This window comes from Manis pentadactyla, chromosome 12, assembly GCF_030020395.1.
Source record: "Manis pentadactyla isolate mManPen7 chromosome 12, mManPen7.hap1, whole genome shotgun sequence".
NCBI classification, from domain to species: domain Eukaryota; kingdom Metazoa; phylum Chordata; class Mammalia; order Pholidota; family Manidae; genus Manis; species Manis pentadactyla.
This window is the reverse complement of record NC_080030.1, coordinates 5,924,427-5,943,379: the sequence shown is the minus strand read 5'-3', so window position 1 is coordinate 5,943,379 and position 18,953 is coordinate 5,924,427. Positions and strand designations below refer to the sequence as shown.

General features: G+C 55.9%; 2 protein-coding genes across 3 annotated transcripts; one reads left to right on the top strand and one right to left on the bottom strand.

Annotated features, from left to right (window-relative positions):
- Positions 1–86: 86 nt before the first annotated feature.
- TMIGD2 (transmembrane and immunoglobulin domain containing 2) lies at positions 87–7,978 on the bottom strand. The gene is given in 6 exon segments (XM_057489547.1): positions 87–575; positions 804–999; positions 1,002–1,042; positions 4,400–4,762; positions 6,413–6,512; positions 7,802–7,978. Coding segments are annotated over 6 exon segments (1,329 nt in total). The 3' UTR covers positions 87–123.
- Positions 7,832–18,708, top strand: FSD1 (fibronectin type III and SPRY domain containing 1). Of its 2 annotated transcripts, none has more exons than XM_036883719.2 (13): positions 7,832–7,991; positions 8,925–9,068; positions 9,267–9,398; positions 9,995–10,096; positions 10,559–10,581; positions 10,780–10,901; positions 11,400–11,609; positions 15,239–15,337; positions 16,099–16,258; positions 16,607–16,686; positions 18,032–18,283; positions 18,382–18,470; positions 18,569–18,708. In XM_036883719.2, exons 1-13 carry the CDS (start codon positions 7,977–7,979, stop codon positions 18,677–18,679), a joined length of 1,539 nt encoding a protein of 512 aa, XP_036739614.1. In that variant the 5' UTR covers positions 7,832–7,976; the 3' UTR covers positions 18,680–18,708. The 2 variants fall into 2 exon arrangements, with proteins under 2 accessions (XP_036739614.1, XP_036739621.1); XM_036883726.2 differs by having other exon boundaries at positions 7,833–7,991; positions 8,973–9,068.
- The last annotated feature ends 245 nt before the right edge of the window (positions 18,709–18,953 follow it).

Sequence of the window (18,953 nt, the reverse complement as noted above, 5' to 3'; positions counted from 1 at the left end):
AGAAAAGAGAGGAAAGCCGGAGGATCGTCACGGAGACCCCTCTGGGACACCCAGGTGACCCCTTAAATCTCTTTAGCACCCCCAAGTCGCCACAAAGCCTAGCTTTGCTTTCTCTACAAGCCTTTATTGAGTGTGCTGGGGGCAAGTGAGAGGTCCAGCGCCACAGAAATGAGGACAGGGGCCTTCCCTGAAAGAAATGGGCTGGGCTGCTGGGCCCCCCAGTTCCCCTGGAATCAGTCGCGGCTTCGTGTGGCCACAGGGGGGCCCTGTCCGGGTCTCCAGAGTCTCCGTTCCTCCTCTCAGTTCAGGGGGCCCTCTTGGCCTTGGCTGTCGGGAGGGGCCTGGGCCAGGAGACACTCCGCCGGTAGAGATGGGGTGATTGGGGCTGGGGCCGGGGCAAGGTCTGGGGGCCTGACGCTGCTGGGGGCTGGGGCGCTTGGAGAAAGAGACGGAGTAGAAGCTCTGGCCTTTCTGGCCCTCTCTGGGGATGTCCAGCGCCTTCCCCTCCACAGGCCATGCCTCAGTCTTTGGGGCCCTCCGGGGCCAGTACAGGACGTTGCTGTAGAGGGGATTCCCTGCGTGGGGTGAGACGGATGACAAAACCAAGAGGAGTGACTGCACTTAACAGATCTTGACCCTCTCCAGCCGCCCCACGGGTGCAGGGCCAGCCCTCCCTATCTATCCCCCTTCTCTGCACCCCGCAGCCCCACCCTTCCTCCTTCCAGAAGGGCAGGTGGGGGATGCGTTCAATCCTTGCTGAACGGCTGCAGTTCTCGCATCCGCCACGCGGGGGCCGCGGCTACCTGCACGGTTCCCTGTGTCCTGCTGCCCGCAGCGGCGGCGGCCCCAGATCCAGGCGGCCAGCGCGACAGCGGCCACGGCAACGCCCCCCGCCACCAGCAGCGCGAGAAGTCCTGCGTTGGGGGCTGGGTAGGGTAGGAGGCGGTCAGATGGGAGCGGGGCAGGGGCGGAGCTGGAGGAGGGACGCGCGGGCGGGGCTCACCTGGGAAGCTAATCTGGTTCGGGTTCGTCAGCCAGCCATCTGCAGGAAAGGAATCATGTCCCGTCCAGCCTCCCGCTCCCTTCAGGGCCAAAGCCCCACTAGCCCCATGCAGGACCTCAGGGTTCCTGCCCTTGCCGGGCTGTGGGCGTTCCGGCAGGTGTTCCCTCTGACCCTGTTTCCTCCTTTGAAAAATTCCTACCTTGCTGGCTTACTGTGAAATGACTGGCAACTGGATTTTTTCATCAGGAGCTGCATCACCCTGGTCCTGAGCTCCATCATCCTCGCCATGACCCTCGCCGTCATCCCCACCATGAGCTCCCCTGTCCTTGTCAGGAACCCCATCACCCCACAATAGGCTCCACCATCCCCACCACTAGCTCCGGCATCCTGGTCATGAGGTCCCTCGTCCTCATGGCGCCTGTGCTTTGAGCTCTACTCTGTGCAAACCCATTTTACATAGAAGCAAACCGAGGCTCAGAGAGCCCAAGTCACTTGCCTGGGGTCACACACCCAGGCAGCAGCTGGGCCCTGCTTTGAACAAAGGCATTGTTCGCCTCAGCTCGCCTCTCCTTCCCTGTTTCAGAAATAAACAAAACCGCTTACACTGGCCTGGACATTTGAGTCTTGCTGAATAATCAGCACCGTAGACATAATAGTAACTACTTATGTTTATTGAGAACTTACCATATTCCAGACCCTGTAATAAATTCTTTAGATATAATCACTTTAAATTCACCTAACCTGATGAGGAAGGCACTATTAGCTGTATTTTGATAACTAAGGAAACAGGCACAGAGGGATCAAGTTACCTGCCCAAGGGCACACAGCGGGTGAATGGTAGAGTGGGGACGTGCTTCCGGGTCTATATAACGATCATGAACCCCAGGCAAAGGCTCCTTCTGCTGTGACTAAGATGACGCCCAGCACCCCCGACCTTCTGCTGTGACTAAGATGATGCCCAGCACCCCCGACCGCGTCGTCTTGCAGGGTCTAAAGTTGGCGGCGGTCCCTGGGGGCTGTTGAGCAGCTGTTTGGGGTCGGGGAAGCCAGCTGGGCAAAGCTGGATCCATGCCCACCTGCTCCCTCGCAGCTGGCAACAACGCACAGCCTGGTGCCTCCACTACCCGCTTCTGATAATTAGTAATTGGCCTTCTCCGCATTGAGGGGTGGGCAAGACAGTCAAAACACATGGCCCCCCAGAGGCAGGCAGTGGGTGGGGCCTGCCAGCTGGAGAGGAGCGGGGCATCTCTTGGGGCTGGGACCCAGGGCTGCCTCCGTTCTCCCTGACGGCTCCAGGCATGTGTCTGAGGCCCTCAGAAACCATAAAGAGAACAGGAGCCCCAGCGGGTCAGCTTGGATCACCAGCCCCTAGGCACACTTTGTCCCTTAAGAGGTCATCACACACAGTGGGGTGAGTGTGTGAGCCAGGCTCTCAAGAAAGTGGCTGCATCCTGGCTTGTGTGCGTGGCAGGACATGTTTTGGTCCTCTCTGGGACCTCCGCTTTCTCATCTGTAAAATGAGGAAGCAGGCTTAGCTGATCTAGAAAGTTCCTTCCACCCTTGAGAGTCAAGGGCTTTCAATCCTGGATTCTAGAGTTCTAGAATTCTCTGCTCTTACATACTCTGAGACTACAAAATTTTAGGAGTCTATCTAAATATTTAAAGACATTACAGTTCTAAGATCCTAGAATTGTCTGATCCTTTATATCAGTGTTTCTCAACCTTTTTTCATTATTGCCTTCCTAAAGAGACTTTCTATAATCTTATTTTGTTCCTCCATGCAATTTTAATACCAGTTATACTGTAAATCTGCTTATGAACTGTCTATGTATCTATACTTTATATGTAAAAATAGTAAGATTTTCTTTGCCCCACCCAAGAACCAATTTTTGCCTCATTTGGGGTGATATTCCCCAGGGAGAATGTATGCTGTAATTCTGTGAGCCTAGAGTTTTAGGTCTCTAGCATTCTAGAACTGCAAAATTCTATTCTGTGGTTTGAGATTCTAGAATTATCCTAGGACAGAAATGTGTACACATGTTGACCCAAAGACAAGTTCTAGATTGTTTGCAGCAGCCTTATTTATAATAGCCCCAAACTGGAAGCTGCCCAACGGCCATCAGTAGGAAATTGGGTTGATAAATGGTGGTAGAGGCACATTGTGGAATACTCTACAGCAAGGAAAAAGGATGATCCTTAGCTATACGCACCAACATGCACGCATCTTGCAGACAACATGTTGAGTGTAAGAAGCCGGACACAAAAGAGAGTATCTCTATGATTCTATTTAAATAGAATACAAAACCAGGCAAAACAGATTTTTGCTGCCGGAAGTCAGGATCGTGTGGTTGTGTATTGAGGACTGTCTATCCAGGGGCGTGAGAATGGTGTCTGGAAGGCAGGAAATACTATCTTTCTCCAGCTGGGTGGTGAGTGCATGGGTGAAGTCAGGCTGCAGACATCCACTGCTATGGTTTGAATATGTCCCCCCAGAATTCATATGTTGAATCCTAACCCCCAAAGGTGATGGTGTTAGGAGGTGAGGTGTTGGGAGGAGATTAGGTCTTGAGGGTGAATGGAATCAGTGCCCTTATGACAGAGACCCCAGAGAGCCCCCTCGCCCCTCCTCCATGTGAGGCCACAGTGAGAGGACACCAGTCAGTGAACCAGGAAGATGGTTCTCACCAGAATGCACCCATGCTGGCACCTGGGTCTTGGATTCCCAGCCTCTAAAATAATTAAAAAATAAATCTCTGTTGTTTATAAACTGCCCAGTCTGCAGTATTTTGTCACAGTAGTCCGAATGGATCAGGACATCCATTGAGCTGGCCCCTGACAGCATGTGCATTTCTCTGTATATAAGATATACTTTAATAACATTTAAAAAAAAGATTCTGGGATTGTTTTTAACCCAAACTCCAGAATTACATATATTCAAGAGTCTCTATGAATATGATATTCTGGAACAGGGCTCAACAAACTACAGCCTGCAGCACAAATCTGGCCCACTGCCTGTTTTTTTTTTGTTTTTTTTTTAATAAAGTTTTATTGGAACCCAGTCTGTCCATTGCTGTATGTATGTTACGGCAGCTTTCGCACTATGACAGCAGAGCTGAGTTGCTGCAACAGAGACCATCTGGTCCACACAACAGAAAATATTTACTATGTGGCCCTTTACAGAAAATGTTTGCTCAGCCCCGGTCTAGAATTATAACTTTCCATGTGCCTTTGGTTCTGGGATTCTAGAATTCAATGTACTTGAGTTTCTGGAATTTCCGGTCCTAAGGATCTGATTCAAAGAATTTAGAGTTTACGTGGACAGGAGTTTGAGATTCTAGAGTCTTCGGATTCTAGCAGTCCCAAATCTCTGCTTTTGCCCGCCACCCGCTGTCATACCTCTTTCCACCAGGAGCTGTGTCCCATTTCCCTCGGCTTCCTCCAACTCAGGAATCTCCACGGCCGCCCAGCACACGTAGTTCCCACCGTCCCTGAGGCTCACGTGGTCCAGTTGCAGGGTGAAATTGCCAGGAGGTTGCCAGGAAAGCCATCCCCGGGGCCCACAGTCCTCCAGGCTGAGATTGCCGTTGGTGAAGAGGAGGAGGCCGCACAAGACGTCATGGTCCTTGGTCCACCAGACACGAAGCTGCTCCCAGGCTTGGGTGAGCACCACCTGACAGGCCAAGGTCACCTGGCTGTCCTGCCTCACATGGAGAAACCTGGGCCCCTGCCGCACACTCAGGCTTGTGGCTTCTTGCAAGGCTGGGGGACAGAAGAGGTGAGTGTGTGGTTGTGAGTGTGTATGTGTGACCTACTCCCCTGGCAAGCCCTCAGGAAGGAGCAGTAAGTGTTTGAAACCTTGCTATCTGGGTGTTCTTTCTAAGGTGATCAACAGCCTCATCTGTGAAATGGGTGTAAGGCTCTCAGCACTTGTGAGATTCCAGCTCTCAGCCACATAAATATCGCCTTGTGTGTGCCAGGCCCTGTGCTGGACACCGTGGACACAGATGCAGAGGTGACTGTGATAAGACAAAAACCCCTGCCGTCATGGAGCTGACAGTCTGGGGGAGAGACACGCAGGAAGTCGTGAAGTGAGAATCTTGATACAAAAGGAATCAAGAGCGGCAATAGAGGGTAGGGAAGAGATGAGAGAAAATCTGCTTTTCGAGGGTGGTCAGAGAAGACCTTTCAGAGGAGGTGACATTTGAGCAGGGATCTGAATGAGAAGAAGCAGCCAGTCATGGGAAGGAAGGAAGATATGGAGAAAGAGCATTCTGGGCAGAGGGAACAGCCCATGGAAAGGCCCTGGGGCAAGACTGTGGCTGGTAAGTTGGACGAACAGAGAGGAAACCCATGTGGCCGGAGCAGAGCGAGCAAGGGGCAGACAGGGAGGAAGCGGGATCAGAAAGGGCAGGAGGGGTGGCTTATCTTTGGCTTTGCAGGTTCCCGGGGCGCAGTGTGGAGGGGGTGGGGAGGTGGGGATGGGGAAGGGTAAGCAGTTTGCTTTTTAATCTAAGCGTGATGGGAAGCCAGGGAGCAGGGAGGAAATGCGGTCTAATTTAAGTTTTAAAAAGATCTTCAGACCCGGGAGGTGAGAACAGACTAAGGGGTGGGGGAATGAGGAGCCGTGGGAGGCAAGGGTCCACAGGAGCAGTGCCAGGGCAGGGCCCTGGAAGAAATGATCAGAATCTGAACAGCATCTGCAAGTTGCATCTGGAAGAACGGCAAGAACTGAAGCAGGGGAGAGGGAAAGGAGTGGGGGCGGATTTCCAAGGTTTTAGCCTGAGGGACTGTGGCCATGTGAACGCAGTGGCTCTTGGCCAAAATAGGGGACAATGAGGAAGAAGCAGGGCTGGAGTAGAAGGAGTTTGGTTTTGGCCATGGGAAGTCTGAGGTGCCTGTTGGACGCCCCAGAAGGTGTGTGCGTGGGTCAAGTTCCTGGCATTTGTGACGCAATGCCGCTGACTCCAGAGAATTGAGAGAGATCCAGGGAATCGTGTTCCTGGCAGAGGGAACAGCCGGTGCAAAGGCCCAGAGGTAGGATAAAGTTTGGTGTGTTGGAGAAAAAAGAAAAGAAAGAAAAGCCAGCAGGCCGGATAAGTGGAAGAGAGGGAAAAATAGAGGCCAGCAAAGTCACGTCATGTGAGACTGCTATGTAGGTCATGGTGTAAATTTCACCTTAGGGGCCCCCTCTGAGGATCCTTGCTAGAGCCGTTCAAGCCCGCAAAAGGTTCTGAGCGTGATCCTTGCTAGAGCCGTTCAAGCCCGCAAAAGGTTCTGAGCGTCCGAGAGAGGAGACCCTGTTTGGCAGGGCAGAGAGACTCAGGTTACCAGGGGCTCCCAGCCACAGGGCAGGCAGTGGGGCTGATGCACAGCAGAAGAGCCAGAGGGTAGGGAGGCCCACATACTCACCCCAGACCTGCACCAGGAGGACCAGCACCATGTCCAGGGACCCGATTCCTGGCCCACCAGGTTCCCCTCTCCTGGGGCGCACCCCATTGCCCCCACTTCCCTTTCAATTTGACAGACTTCCTGCCACAATCCCCGCCCCCGCCACAGGGGCAGATGTGATACCTAGGCCAGGCAGCTGACGCCCGACGTCCTGCGGCCAATGCTGCTGGGGCCCCACTTCCTGCTGCCTCCTGCCTCAGTTTCCCCAGAAGTTTTTTTTTAAATCTGAAAGTCGGGATGCATCTGTGAGTGGAGACAATGGGTCCTAGTGAATGGAACACTTTCTTGAAGACTGCATAAACACACCTGGGCTGGGGAAACACACTGGACGGCCAGGTGATGCAGGCGTGGGGGAGGGGAGAAGTCCACAGAGGCTTGAGTGGCAGGTTGAATAGAGCAATCCCAGCTTCAGTGATTTTGCCCTCAAAACGTCTTTCTTTGAGGGTCAAAAGAATGGATTTCTGCTGGTGGCTTTGGGTCCCACAGCAGGTATGGGAGGTTCCCCTGCCCCCACAGCCTGGGTAGAAGTTTGGGGGACCTTTTGAGGGGAGTCATAGGCTCTGGACTTTTGCCCAGCTCTGCAGAAGCAGCTGTCACCCCAGGAGGAGAGGTCAGATCGTCAGGCCTGTGTCTTACCCCTCAACCACAGTGTGACCTCCTTTCTCACCCAGAAAGAGGAGGGCCTGCCTCCTTTGCAGAATCATTCCTGTCAACCACGGAGAGACCTCTCGGTGGCACTCTCCCCACACGACCAACAGCCGCACAAGCTCCTAGCCTCCCCCTGTGCAGGCCTCCCCCTACTGCAGACTTTCTGAAGCTCTACTGCCAGGGCAATGCTGTAGATCCTGGATTGGTTCAGCTCTAGGCAAACGGGGAAGACAAGAGCAGTACACATACGTTCCTGGCCCGGTGGATTCTGGGTAGACAAAGGTTTCTGGAGGAAGAGATGTCAGAGCCTGGGGCTTTGTGGGATGTATAGGAGTTGGGTTGTGATGTTGCGTATGAAAGAAGGCAGTAGAAACTGGACATCCGCTTGGGCAAAAGGCATTGGCTTTTCAGTAGATGCAAGCCGTATGAGTAGTCAGGGTTGGCGGGGGATGGGGGGGTTGTTGGAATTCTAGTTTGAGCAGCTGCTGAGCAGTTGCTTGAGCAAACACACAGGGAGACCAGGGATGGGTTTGAGATCACACGACAGGGCCGGGAGTCGAAACCAGGCATCCTGCCTCCTAGGTTCTGGCTTTCTCCAGCTGAGCCATCACCACCAGGAATTCCTAGTGGGCTGCATGCTCGGGCACTCCAGCTTTCAGTGAGCGATTCCGCCCCAACCAGGGACTACATTTCCCAGCCTGCCTCGGGGGGTGCGCCTGCGCGCTGCGGCCAGTGATGGAGCGCTGACTGGGGGCGCGGCGGCGGCGGCGGCGAGGGCTCGGCGGGCCATTGGCTCCCGGGCGCGGCAAAGGCAGCTCTGGGACTGGGAGAGCGAGCAGGGCCCGCGGGCCGGGCCGGGCCGACCTGGGCTGCAGCCATGGAGGACCAGAGGGTAGGACCGGGCGGGGCGGAGCGGGACCCGCGGCGGCGGTGGGCTGCGGGAGGGGACCAGGTGATGCCGCAGCGCCCTCCCCGCCGGCTTCCCTGCGGCCGAGGCCCCACCCCCGCCGCAGCCCCACCCGGATATAGCCCCCGATTTGGGACGCAGCCCCCGCCCCCCGCCCGACCCTCCATCATCTTGGCCTGGGTCCAGGTGCATCCCCTCCGTGCCCCAACCCGCGCCCAGTATCCCGGAACCAGCCTTGACCCCCTCCCCAACGCCGTGCATCCGGACTGTGGACCAGGTGTCCCGGCCCTGCCCCGCCCCGTTCCAGAGGACGCCCCGCCAGGTCTGCCCAGGTGACCCTACCGACCCGGCGCCCCCAGAAAACGGACCTCGAAGGCCTGGGGCAGGGCTCCAGGCCCCAGCAGGATCGTCCCACGCGGCCTCCTTCCCTCCCCGCATCCTCTCCCCCAGGCCTTCTTGCCCCCTCTGCACTTACCTGGGCCCTCTAGCACCCCCCTCCCCAGGTTCCCCTTTTCTCCTTGATAATCCCTTTTCCCAGGGTGTCCCATTCTCCAGCTTAGCCCATTTTCCGCAGGCAGCATTTCATTTTCCCCTGGGGTTTTCTTTGCCTAAGCTAGCACCTCACTCTGCACTCTCCTGCAGGGTATTGGTGCGCAGGTGAAGGCTTTGTGCTCAGGCAGGCCTGGCTCAGACCAAGTCTGTCTCTTCCTGAGAGTTTCTGGATAAGCCTTAGTTTCTTTCCCTGTAAAATGGGCGTGCTTGAGGTGCCGGCTTGCTGGCGTGGGAACGCAGAGCCAGGGCTCAGGGCCTGCCTCCTGGCAGGTGGGGTGCCCCAGCCGATTGGCACGGTGGCCCCCAGCTCTCTTCCCTGGGTCCCTGGGGGCAGAGTGGGAGCCCTAAGTGTGGGATCTGGGCCAGGCGCAGGGGCTTACCCGCCCGGCGTGTGTGCGGGCTTCCCTGGCGCAGGAGGCTCTGCGGAAGATCACCACCACGCTGGCTGTGAAGAATGAGGAGATTCAGAGTTTCATCTACTCCCTCAAGCAGATGCTGCTGAATGTGGAGGTGAGGAAGGCACCCCCCCCAGGGGGCAGAGAGGGCGGTGGGGAAGTCTTGGGCAGTGGATGGGCAGGAGGAGGGAGGGGGCAGCCATTGGAGCCAGCCTGTTGCTGATGCCCCTGGCACTCTGCCCCTGGCTGCCCCGTTCAGGCCTCAGTTTCCCTGTCTGAGTTCGGGCTTTGGCCAATCCCATGTCTCTCCAAGGCCAATTCGGCCAAGGTGCAAGAGGACCTGGAGGCAGAGTTCCAGTCCCTCTTTTCCCTCCTGGAGGAGCTGAAGGAGGGCATGCTCATGAAGATAAAGCAGGACCGTGCCAGCCGCACCTACGAGCTGCAGGTGTGCCAGGGGGCTCACCTGGACCCTCACCAGACGCTACCCCCATGGCACCCCCCCAGACTCAGCAGAACCCCGCTGACTTTGGAGTCTGGCTGTACATCTGTGCCCCTCGTCCTGTGCCGCTTCTCTGAGATGGCCGCATGTCTGCAGGGTCCAGAGCCAGACGCCCCAGTGGCCCTGTCCTCACCTAGTGCCTCCAATTTCTCAGCCCTTCCCACGGGTCTCCCAGAACTGACACCATCACCTCTCGCCAGATGCCCTCTGTGGCTCCCAGGGGGTCTCAGACTCTGAGCTGGGGTGGAGCTGCACCAAAACCTCGTGGGTGACTTCCTTGCACCCCAGATTCCTGCTCCCGGGGGGAATGTGCAGCCCCAGGGCTCCAGGTGTTGGCTGGGCATGGGAGTTCTTAAGGAAGGGATTCCCAGGTGATTCTGAGCAGCTGCCAGGAGCGAGGCCCAGCTTCCTGCCAGCCTCCCTCTCCCTCCTGGAGTTGGAGGGCATGGGTACCCTGATCCCAAGGGCAGTGGGGGCCCCTGGCGGGGGGGTTTAGGGCAGAGCAGGGGGTATCTCTTCCCTTGGTGCTGTGCCACCTGCAGAACCAGCTGGCTGCCTGCACACGGGCCCTGGAGAGCTCTGAGGAGCTTCTGGAGACGGCCAACCAGACCCTGCAGGCCACAGACAGTGAGGACTTTCCACAGGTGGGCGCCCCAGAAGCCATATTGGAAGGGTTGACAGATACAATACGGAACAGCCAGTTAGATTTGCATTTCAGATCAACTATGAATATGAATGATCGCTTAGTATAAGTATGGTCTTTGCAGTATTTAGTGTGACTACATCCCAAATATTGGATGGGATGTACTTATACTAAAAAAGTATATATTGCTTGTCTGAAATGCAAGTTTAACTGAGCATCCTATACTTGTATTTGCTAAATCTGCTAATTGTTTGTACTGGGCGTTGGGCAGGAGGTGGGAGTAGGGGTGGGAGCCTATCTTTGCCCCCACTGTCTCTTCAGGGGACAGCTAAGGGTTTCTGTCCCGGTGCTGAGGACTTTGGCAAATGACTACCACCCTGGGCCTCAGTTTTCCTGTCTGCGTAAGTGGGTTTCTGATTCAGGTGCGACAACTCTTTGAAAATCATTCTGTCCCTCTTTCTAGGCTGCCAAGCAAATCAAAGATGGGTAAGATGCTAGGATCTGGCCCCCACCCCAGTGCCCCACCCCTGGTGTGCAGGTGGGGACCCCCAGGTGAGGGTCTCTCAGCCCAGAACACTGGACTGGGACAAAGGGGTGGGGGTCCTCCCCGCACATCTCAGGGGACCTGGCCTGTGCTCCCTTGAGATGCCTGCCAGCAGGCTGCCTCCGCCTCCTCCCCTGCAGTGTGACAATGGCCCCTGCCTTCCGGCTGTCGCTCAAAGCCAAGGTCAGCGACAATATGAGTCACCTCATGGTGGACTTTGCACAGGAGCGGAGGATGCTGCAGGCTCTCAAGTTCCTGCCTGGTGAGAGGGGGGCTCCCTGGAGGGCCAGGGTCTCGGGGAAATGGCCCTGGAGCCAGAGGGGCCCTGCCGCAAGGCCTGGAGTCAGGCTGGCAACCCGATGCTGAACCCCAGAAGGCCCTGTCCATGGGGCCGGAGCCCTCAGAATGCCCACCCATGTGGGTGTGTCCACAAGGAGCTCCCATCTCTGGTGGTGGAGCCGTGGGGTCCCATGAGGGCCATGCCCCCAGTTGGTAGAGAATTCTGGAAATGTCCCACTTCTAAATGGTGGAATCCTGTGAAGGTCCAGCCCTTTCTCAGCTCTTCCCCACTCCCCCACCCTGTGGTGGAACCCTGATGAGATTCCAGCCCCAGCACCCAGAACCCAAAAAAATCCTGCCCCTAAGCTTGGGATCCAGAGGCGGCCCCACTCCCGAAGCAGGTCGGCTGTGTGGATGGGGTTCCAGCAAGGCCCGCCCCTGCTGGCGCAGGACCCTGACCCCCCTCCTCTGTCCTGGGCAGTGCCCAGCACCCCCGTGATCGACCTGGCTGAGTCCCTGGTGGCAGACAACTGTGTGACGCTGGTGTGGCGCATGCCAGACGAGGACAGCAAGATCGACCACTACGTGCTGGAGTATCGGCGGACCAACTTCGAAGGCCCGCCCCGCCTCAAGGAGGAGCAGCCCTGGATGGTGATTGAGGGCATCCGGCAGACGGAGTGCACGCTGACTGGTAAGGACAGCTCGGCCCTCCAGGTGTCTGTTTCCCCATCAGCCAACTGGGGGTTTGTGCATGACCCCCAGGCCTCGTGTCAGCAGACTCCTGGGCTACTCAGGAGCAGCAGAAAGTAATAGTAATGAAAACAATACTGCTGACAGCCACTGCACCATTGTTGAGCACTTGCTGTGTGCCAAGTGTTTTACCCACGTGTAGTGGGCATGCTTATAATCACCATTTTACAGATAAGGGAACTGAGCACAGGAAGAGAAAGCATCCTCTACCCCCGTCTACCTCTGCTGTCCATCATCCATCCACCCATCCATCAATCCATCCATCCATCATTCATCCACCCATCCATCATCCATCCATCCATCATTCATCCACCCATCCATCATCCATCCATCCATCATTCATCCACCCATCCATGATCCATCCATCCATGATCCATCCATCCATCCATCCATCCATCCACCCATCCATCCATCCATCCATCCATCCATCCATCCATCCATCCAACCATCCATCCATCCATCCATCCATCTACCCATCCACCCATCCACCCATCCATCCATCATCCATCCATCCACCCATCCACCCATCCATCCATCCATCCATCTATCTGTCATCCATCCATCCATGATCCATCCATCCACCCATCCATCATCCACCCATCCATCCATCCACCCATCCATCCACCCATCCATCATCCACCCATCCATCCATCCACCCATCTACCCATCCACCCATCCATCCATCCACCCATCCACCCATCCATCATCCACCCATCCACCCATCCACCCATCCATCCGTCCACCCACCCACCCATCCATCCATCCATCATCCATCCATCCATCCATCCATCCACCCATCCATCATCCATCCATCCACCCATCCACCCATACATCCATACATCCATCCATCCATCTATCCACCCATCCATCATCCATCCACCCATCATCCATCCATCCATCTATCCACCCACCCATCCATCCATCCACCCATCATCCATCCATCCATCCATCCTACTGAATGAGCGTCTGTACCAGGCGCCGCCCTTGAAGAGGAAAGCCAGGAAAATCCCTCTGGGGAGTTCCTTGGCAGTCAAAGGAAGGCAGAAAGCCTGGGGGAATCCATCCAGCTGGTAGGGGAGGGGCCCAAGGATGGTAAAATCAGGGGTCCCTAATGAGTGTAAGGGACCTTCCTGAGCCAGGGGAAACCCTCTGGGCAGGGAGAGCCCTCCTGACAAGATAACTAGCACTGCAGCTCTAGGGCTGTAATCAGCCTGTTTGAGTCTGTAATTAGCAGACATGGTTAATAATGAGCATGCTAATTGCAGAAAGAAAAACCTGCAGCCGGCGAGAGGGCTTGAGAAGCAATTGGCTGCTTCTTTCCATGGGAATCAAAATAAACACGCCCCATTTTTTCCCACCCTTTTTTTTTTATCATGGTAAAATACACAACAAAATGTACCATCTTAACCATTTGTAAGTGCCCAGTTCAGTGGTATTAAGCGCATTCATACTAGGCAGCTGTCCCCCACCTCCATCTCCAGAACTTTCCGTCTTCCCAGGCTGAAGCTCTGTCCCCTTGAAACACTCACTCCTCTCCCCTCCCCTCCCCCAGCCCTGGCCCCACCATCTCCTTTCTATCCCTATGATTTTTACTATTCTAAGTACCTAATATGAGTGACATCAGACAGTATTTGTCCTTTGGTGTCAGGCTTATTCACTGAGCACAGTGTCCTCACAGTTCATCATGTTGTGGCAGGTGTCGGACTGTCCTTCCTTGTTAAGGCTGAGTAATATTCCGTTGTGTTCTGTATGGACACACCAGTCTTCTCCAACAGTGGCAGCTTACCTAACTATAGTTCGATATCAGAAACACTCAAGAATCAACCCATTCTGCAGTGTTGATTCACAACACCGCTTTTGCACACATGGCGAGTGTGTGTGGACTCCCACACGCCATTTTATCGCTTGTGTAAATTAGTGTAACCCCCCCCCCCCAGTCAGGGTATACATCTACTCCACCTCAGGCTTCCTGTTGCACGAAATTCAGATTCTGTGACATTTCTAGGGAATGAATTCCCGAGGGCAGAAAGTTGAATCCATCAAAGGATGTGTGGTGTTGAGGGTACTGATGAATGTACTCCCCTCTGTAAATAACCTGTGTGGTTATTTACAATCCACCTGCTATCTCATGGATCGCTTGGGAAGACAGGAGGGTTTCGGGTAAGTGTTTCTCACTTAACGTTCCTCACGTGAACGTTGCTCAGTGTGGGGGATCTGACGGCCGGTTTGCAGACTGGGAACTGAGGCAGTAGGTGAGGCCTGACATGGGCAGCTGGGTTCCCGGTTTCTGGGTGGCAGTCTTAGCTCTAGGGCAATAGACGCTGATGCCGGGCAAACTGCTGCTCTCCCGGAGAGGGCTGAAGCCGGCTGGGTGAGCACCAGGAGGAAGTGGCAGCTAGGCTGAGGCCCAAAGGAGAAGGGGGCGGGCGTGGAGAAAGCCTTCCAGGCAGAGGAACAGCATGATCGAGGGCTCAGAGGCCACAGCCCTGAGGCTTGTGTCTGGAAGCAGTGAAGTTTGCAGAGGGAACATGTGTGGGGACAGGTGAGAGGACGAATGGGGACTTTACCTTGAGGGCAAGGGGAGCTATAGGTTTTACAGCAGGATGCTGAGTGCCACTTGGGATACCCAGAGAGTGGACGTCCTGCAGGGGACACTCAGGAGGCAACGGGACATGTGGTCTGGGCAAGAGCTCGGGCTGTGAGTGCTTTGGGTGGACAGACGGTGCCTGTGGGCATAGCGAGCCGGGCAGGGGCCCTGGACTGAGCCGCTCTGCCATTTAAGCGCGTCAGGGAGGAAAGATCCTGTGAAGAGGACCAAATGGGATCGGTTAGAGGGAGCAGCCAGGGAAGGGCGGTGCCATGGCTGCCAGGCAAGAGGATGTTCCGGGGGGGAAGGAGTGGTCAGCCGAGAGGCCCTGCAGATGGGGACCGGCGAGTCCAAAGGAGGGAGGCGGGGAGAGGCGGCAGAGGGCGTGCGGACAGCTCCCCAGAGGGGCTTGGTTTGCGGGGAAAGACAGCTTCGAAGTTCTTGAAAGTTGCTTTTTATTTGGAAAGATTGGCAGAAACTAATAAAAGACAGAGAGAGAGCAGGCTGTATCCTAGTAGCAAGGAAAATTTTTGACCAGACATGGCTCCGTCAAGGGGTTCCAGCAAAGTCACCTTTGTTCCCTGCACTCGCCGGGGGGCTGCATTCTCAAGGAGGCTTGGCAAATGAGCTGGCGGTTTTTCCTAGGAGGAACTTCCTCCCAGCCCGCCAGCCCCGAGAAAAACGTGACTCTGCTCCCTGTAATGCCAGCCTAAGTCCCAGGGCAGATTCTGATTGGCCAGTTTGGGTCATGTGCCTATCTCTGAACCGTTCCCTGCGACTGGGTCATAGAGCATCCTGATTGGTCAGTCTGCGCTGGCGGCAGAGCCAGGTAATCCATAGCCCCACAGGTGAATAAGGCAGAAAGATGTCATTTGGAAGGTGTTCCTTAGAATAAAGGGCAGTGGGAGTGCTGTGGGACACGGGAGCCTCTAACCAATTGCTCAAAGTGTACACAATGTTGAGATCCCTCTACTGCCTCCTAGGTCTCAAGTTTGACATGAAATTCATGAATTTCCGTGTGAAGGCCTGTAATAAGGCTGTTGCAGGCGAGTTCTCCGAGCCGGTGACCCTGGAGACACCAGGTGATTGGCTCCCACCCCTACCCTGGCTGTAATTCCATAACCCCTCACTCCTGGGACTCCAGGGACTGTTGTGTAATGAGAATCTTCTGATCAAGGTTCTATTGTCCTTTTTTGCCCTGGCTGCCAGGAAGCTCAAAGCTCAGCCCATGGTAGATTCCTTAGCCTGGGTGTCTGGTGTAAACCTGCTGTTATCCTTTACTTTTGCAGTTGATCTCATTATACCTGGATCACTTTTATCATCACACATACATACACGTACACAGAGACGTTCCCTTTCTTCCAAAAAATAGAAAGTGCTTTATAGAGTTGGAGATGGGATATCAGTAGTAAGATAGATTTCTTAGCCTCTTACAGTAACACCTTTGCATGCCTTGATACGAAGTCCCTCTGCAGTCTAGCTTAATTATATCATGCTGCAGCCCAGCCCCTTTCCTGTGATTAATCCCCAAAGGAAACACAGGGCAGCACGTTAATCCCCAGTGGCTTCAGACCCAGAGGACTTCAGCCTTCTCTCTCTGGCTGCATGTTCTGCCCCTTCACTCCGCCCACCGTGTCTCTCTGTGTCTTCATGCCTTTTTGTCTCTCTGTCTGTCTCTGAGCCTTTGTCGGTCTCTCTCTCTCTCTTTCTCTTAGTCTGTTTGTCTCTTTCTGTTCTTTGTCCCCGTCACGGTTTGTCTTGGTCACTGTCCATCTTCTCCGTCCCTCTCTGTGTCTCTCCGGGTTTCCTCATCTCTGTGACTCCTGCGTCTGCCCGGCCCCAGCGTTCATGTTCCGCCTGGATGCGTCCACATCCCACCAGAACCTACGGGTGGATGATCTCTCCGTGGAGTGGGATGCTATGGGCGGGAAGGTGCAGGATATCAAGGCTCGTGAGAAAGATGGCAAGGGAAGGACAGCGTCTCCCGTCAACTCTCCAGCCAGGTAGCCTGCCCCCTCCCTTCCCTGAGTCTCTGGTGGAGATCAAGCTGGACATGGACACACACAGCCCAGTGTGGTCAGGGTGGGGGTAGAGGGACAGACAAGCTTCTGGGCAAACCCAAAGAGTGAATGAAGGGAGAGGAGACTGAACTGGGTTTTGATGATTGAATAGGAGTTTTCCATACATGATGAGCACAGGCATGTTCTGACATCAGGATCCCAGTGTATGAAGAGCAGCCAGTACTGGCTAGGACTGACGAAAAGTCCATGGTGGCTAGGGTGAACCAGAGAAGCCCTTGTAGGGCGGAAGTGAGGGCTGAACTGACCCTTCCCCCTCGCTGCTGCCCACAGAGGAACCCCATCTCCCAAGAGGATGCCCTCAGGTCGAGGGGGTCGGGATCGCTTCACCGCTGAGTCCTACACGGTGCTGGGTAAGAGCGGGCAGATAGGAGTTGGGGGGGCGGCTCCTTTAGATGGAAAACTGAGGCAACCGTCGGCACAGCTTCTGTGGGCATGGGCCCAGTGACGTGTTGTTGTGGTCCTGGGCAATGCCAAGCTTTGGGGATGAGGGAGGCTCTGGGCTGAAGAATCCAGGCAGGAGCTTGAGGGGGCATTTCCTGGGGCAAGTGGCATAGGGTGTGTGGATCAGCCGGAGAGGAGCTGGTGCCGGAGCAGCTGGGAGGGCAGCTGGACCTGGAGGCACAGTTACCCCACAGCTGTGCTTGGACCCTGCGAAGGAGAAGCCGCACCTGTCCGTGGGGGACTGGAGTTTAGGGGAGTCAGCACCGCAGGAAAGGCCTTAATAAGGAGACTGGGCTGCGAGGAAGTCCATGTGGTCAGTAATATTGGGGTGGGGGGTAGGGGTGGCTGCGTTCTGGGGATAAGCTAAGACCTGAGGAGAAATTAAGGTTCTGTGGAGGCCCTAGGTTTTCCCAAGAGTTGGGGTTTGAGGAAGAAGCAGGGGAAGATGGGGGGTGTCCGCCAAGTGGCTGAGATTCGAGAGGAAGATAACCATCCCCTGGGAGAAGCCTAGGCTAGTTGTGGATGGGGGAGCAGTGGAGGCCGGCGAGGGGAGGGCTCGGAGAAGGAATGCCCGTGGGGGTCGGACCCGTGCCCGCAGAGGCACTGAGATATTAGATGGGGACGAGCTGTGACCTGGGGGGACAGGAGTGTGCAGAGAGGCTGAAACTCAGGAGTCACTAGATCGGGGGGTAGCTGAGGTGGGAAGGATCTGGGCTCTGGGGAGGATGTGGACTCGGGTCAGCTGAGATCTGAAGGGCATCTGAGCCCCAGGAATGGCTGAGGCCTGGCAGAAGCTGGCCTCCAACTCCGGGTAGACTCCAGATTCAGAAAGCAACAGGCAGGAGTCCCAGGGAGAGTCAACGCCAGCAGGACTTGAGGTCTGTGGCAATACTTAGGTCTGCTGGGAGTGAGGCTTTGGGGATTATCTGGCCGCTGGGAAAAACCAAGGACTGAGGATCCAAACATGGGGAAGAACTGGAGGAAGTTTCTGAGGCCTGGAAGTATCCAGAAGGAGTAGCTTGAACTCATGGAGCATCTGAAAGGACTAGTTGAGGCTTGGAGAGTATCTGGACTGAGTGAGTGTCTAAGTGAAGCTGATGAAGCCTGGGGAGTACCAGGCAAAAATAGCTGGGGACCAAGGAGTGTCTGGAGGGAACAGCTGTGGTCTGGGTGGTACCTGGGTGGCTGCCCCTTTGTGGAAGGGCACCTGGGACCCCACTGTACCCAGTCCCCACTGCCCACCCCATCCTACAGGGGACACACTGATCGACGGCGGGGAGCACTACTGGGAGGTGCGCTATGAGCCAGACAGCAAGGCATTTGGCGTGGGGGTGGCCTACCGCAGCCTGGGCCGCTTCGAGCAGCTGGGCAAGACGGCGGCGTCCTGGTGCCTGCACGTCAACAACTGGCTGCAGGTCAGCTTCACTGCCAAGCATGCCAACAAGGCCAAGGTGCTGGACGTCCCCGTGCCCGACTGCCTGGGCGTGCACTGCGACTTCCACCAAGGTGAGCCCAGGCCCCGGCCGCCCTCATCCCACGTCCATCCCACCCCTCTAACTCAGACCCTGTTCACGGGTCCCCCGTCTCTCTGCTTTCCGTTCCAGGCCTCCTGTCCTTCTACAATGCCCGCACCAAACAGCTGCTGCACGCCTTCAAGGCCAAGTTCACACAGCCCCTGCTGCCTGCCTTCACAGTGAGACCCCCCCCACTCTGTGACCCAGGATAGGAGGGGGAGGTGCTAAGTGCCCAGCTTGGCTTCTGAGCCTGCCTGCTCCCTTCTCTGTCCCCCAGGTGTGGTGTGGCAGCTTTCAGGTGACGACAGGCCTGCAGGTCCCCAACTCTGTGCGCTGCCTGCAGAAGCGGGGCAGCGCCACCAGCAGCTCCAACACCAGCCTCACCTAGGCCGCCGGGCCACTCCCCCAGCTGGGCTGACTTGGGGGGCCGCCACCAGGCCTCGGCTGTTTCAACCGGCAACCTCCTCTCACTTGCTGCTTGGAGCCTTAACTCCTGATGGGGGGGTCACCAATGGGGACAGGGCATCAGAGTGGCCCCCTCCCCACCTCACCTCCTAATAAAGGTCAAACACTGGCCAGGCCATGCTCCTGGTTCCTGGGGGCTGGGTGGCACTCTCTGGACCTCTGCTTTCCCAGCTGTAAAACGGGCTTTTCCTGCAGGG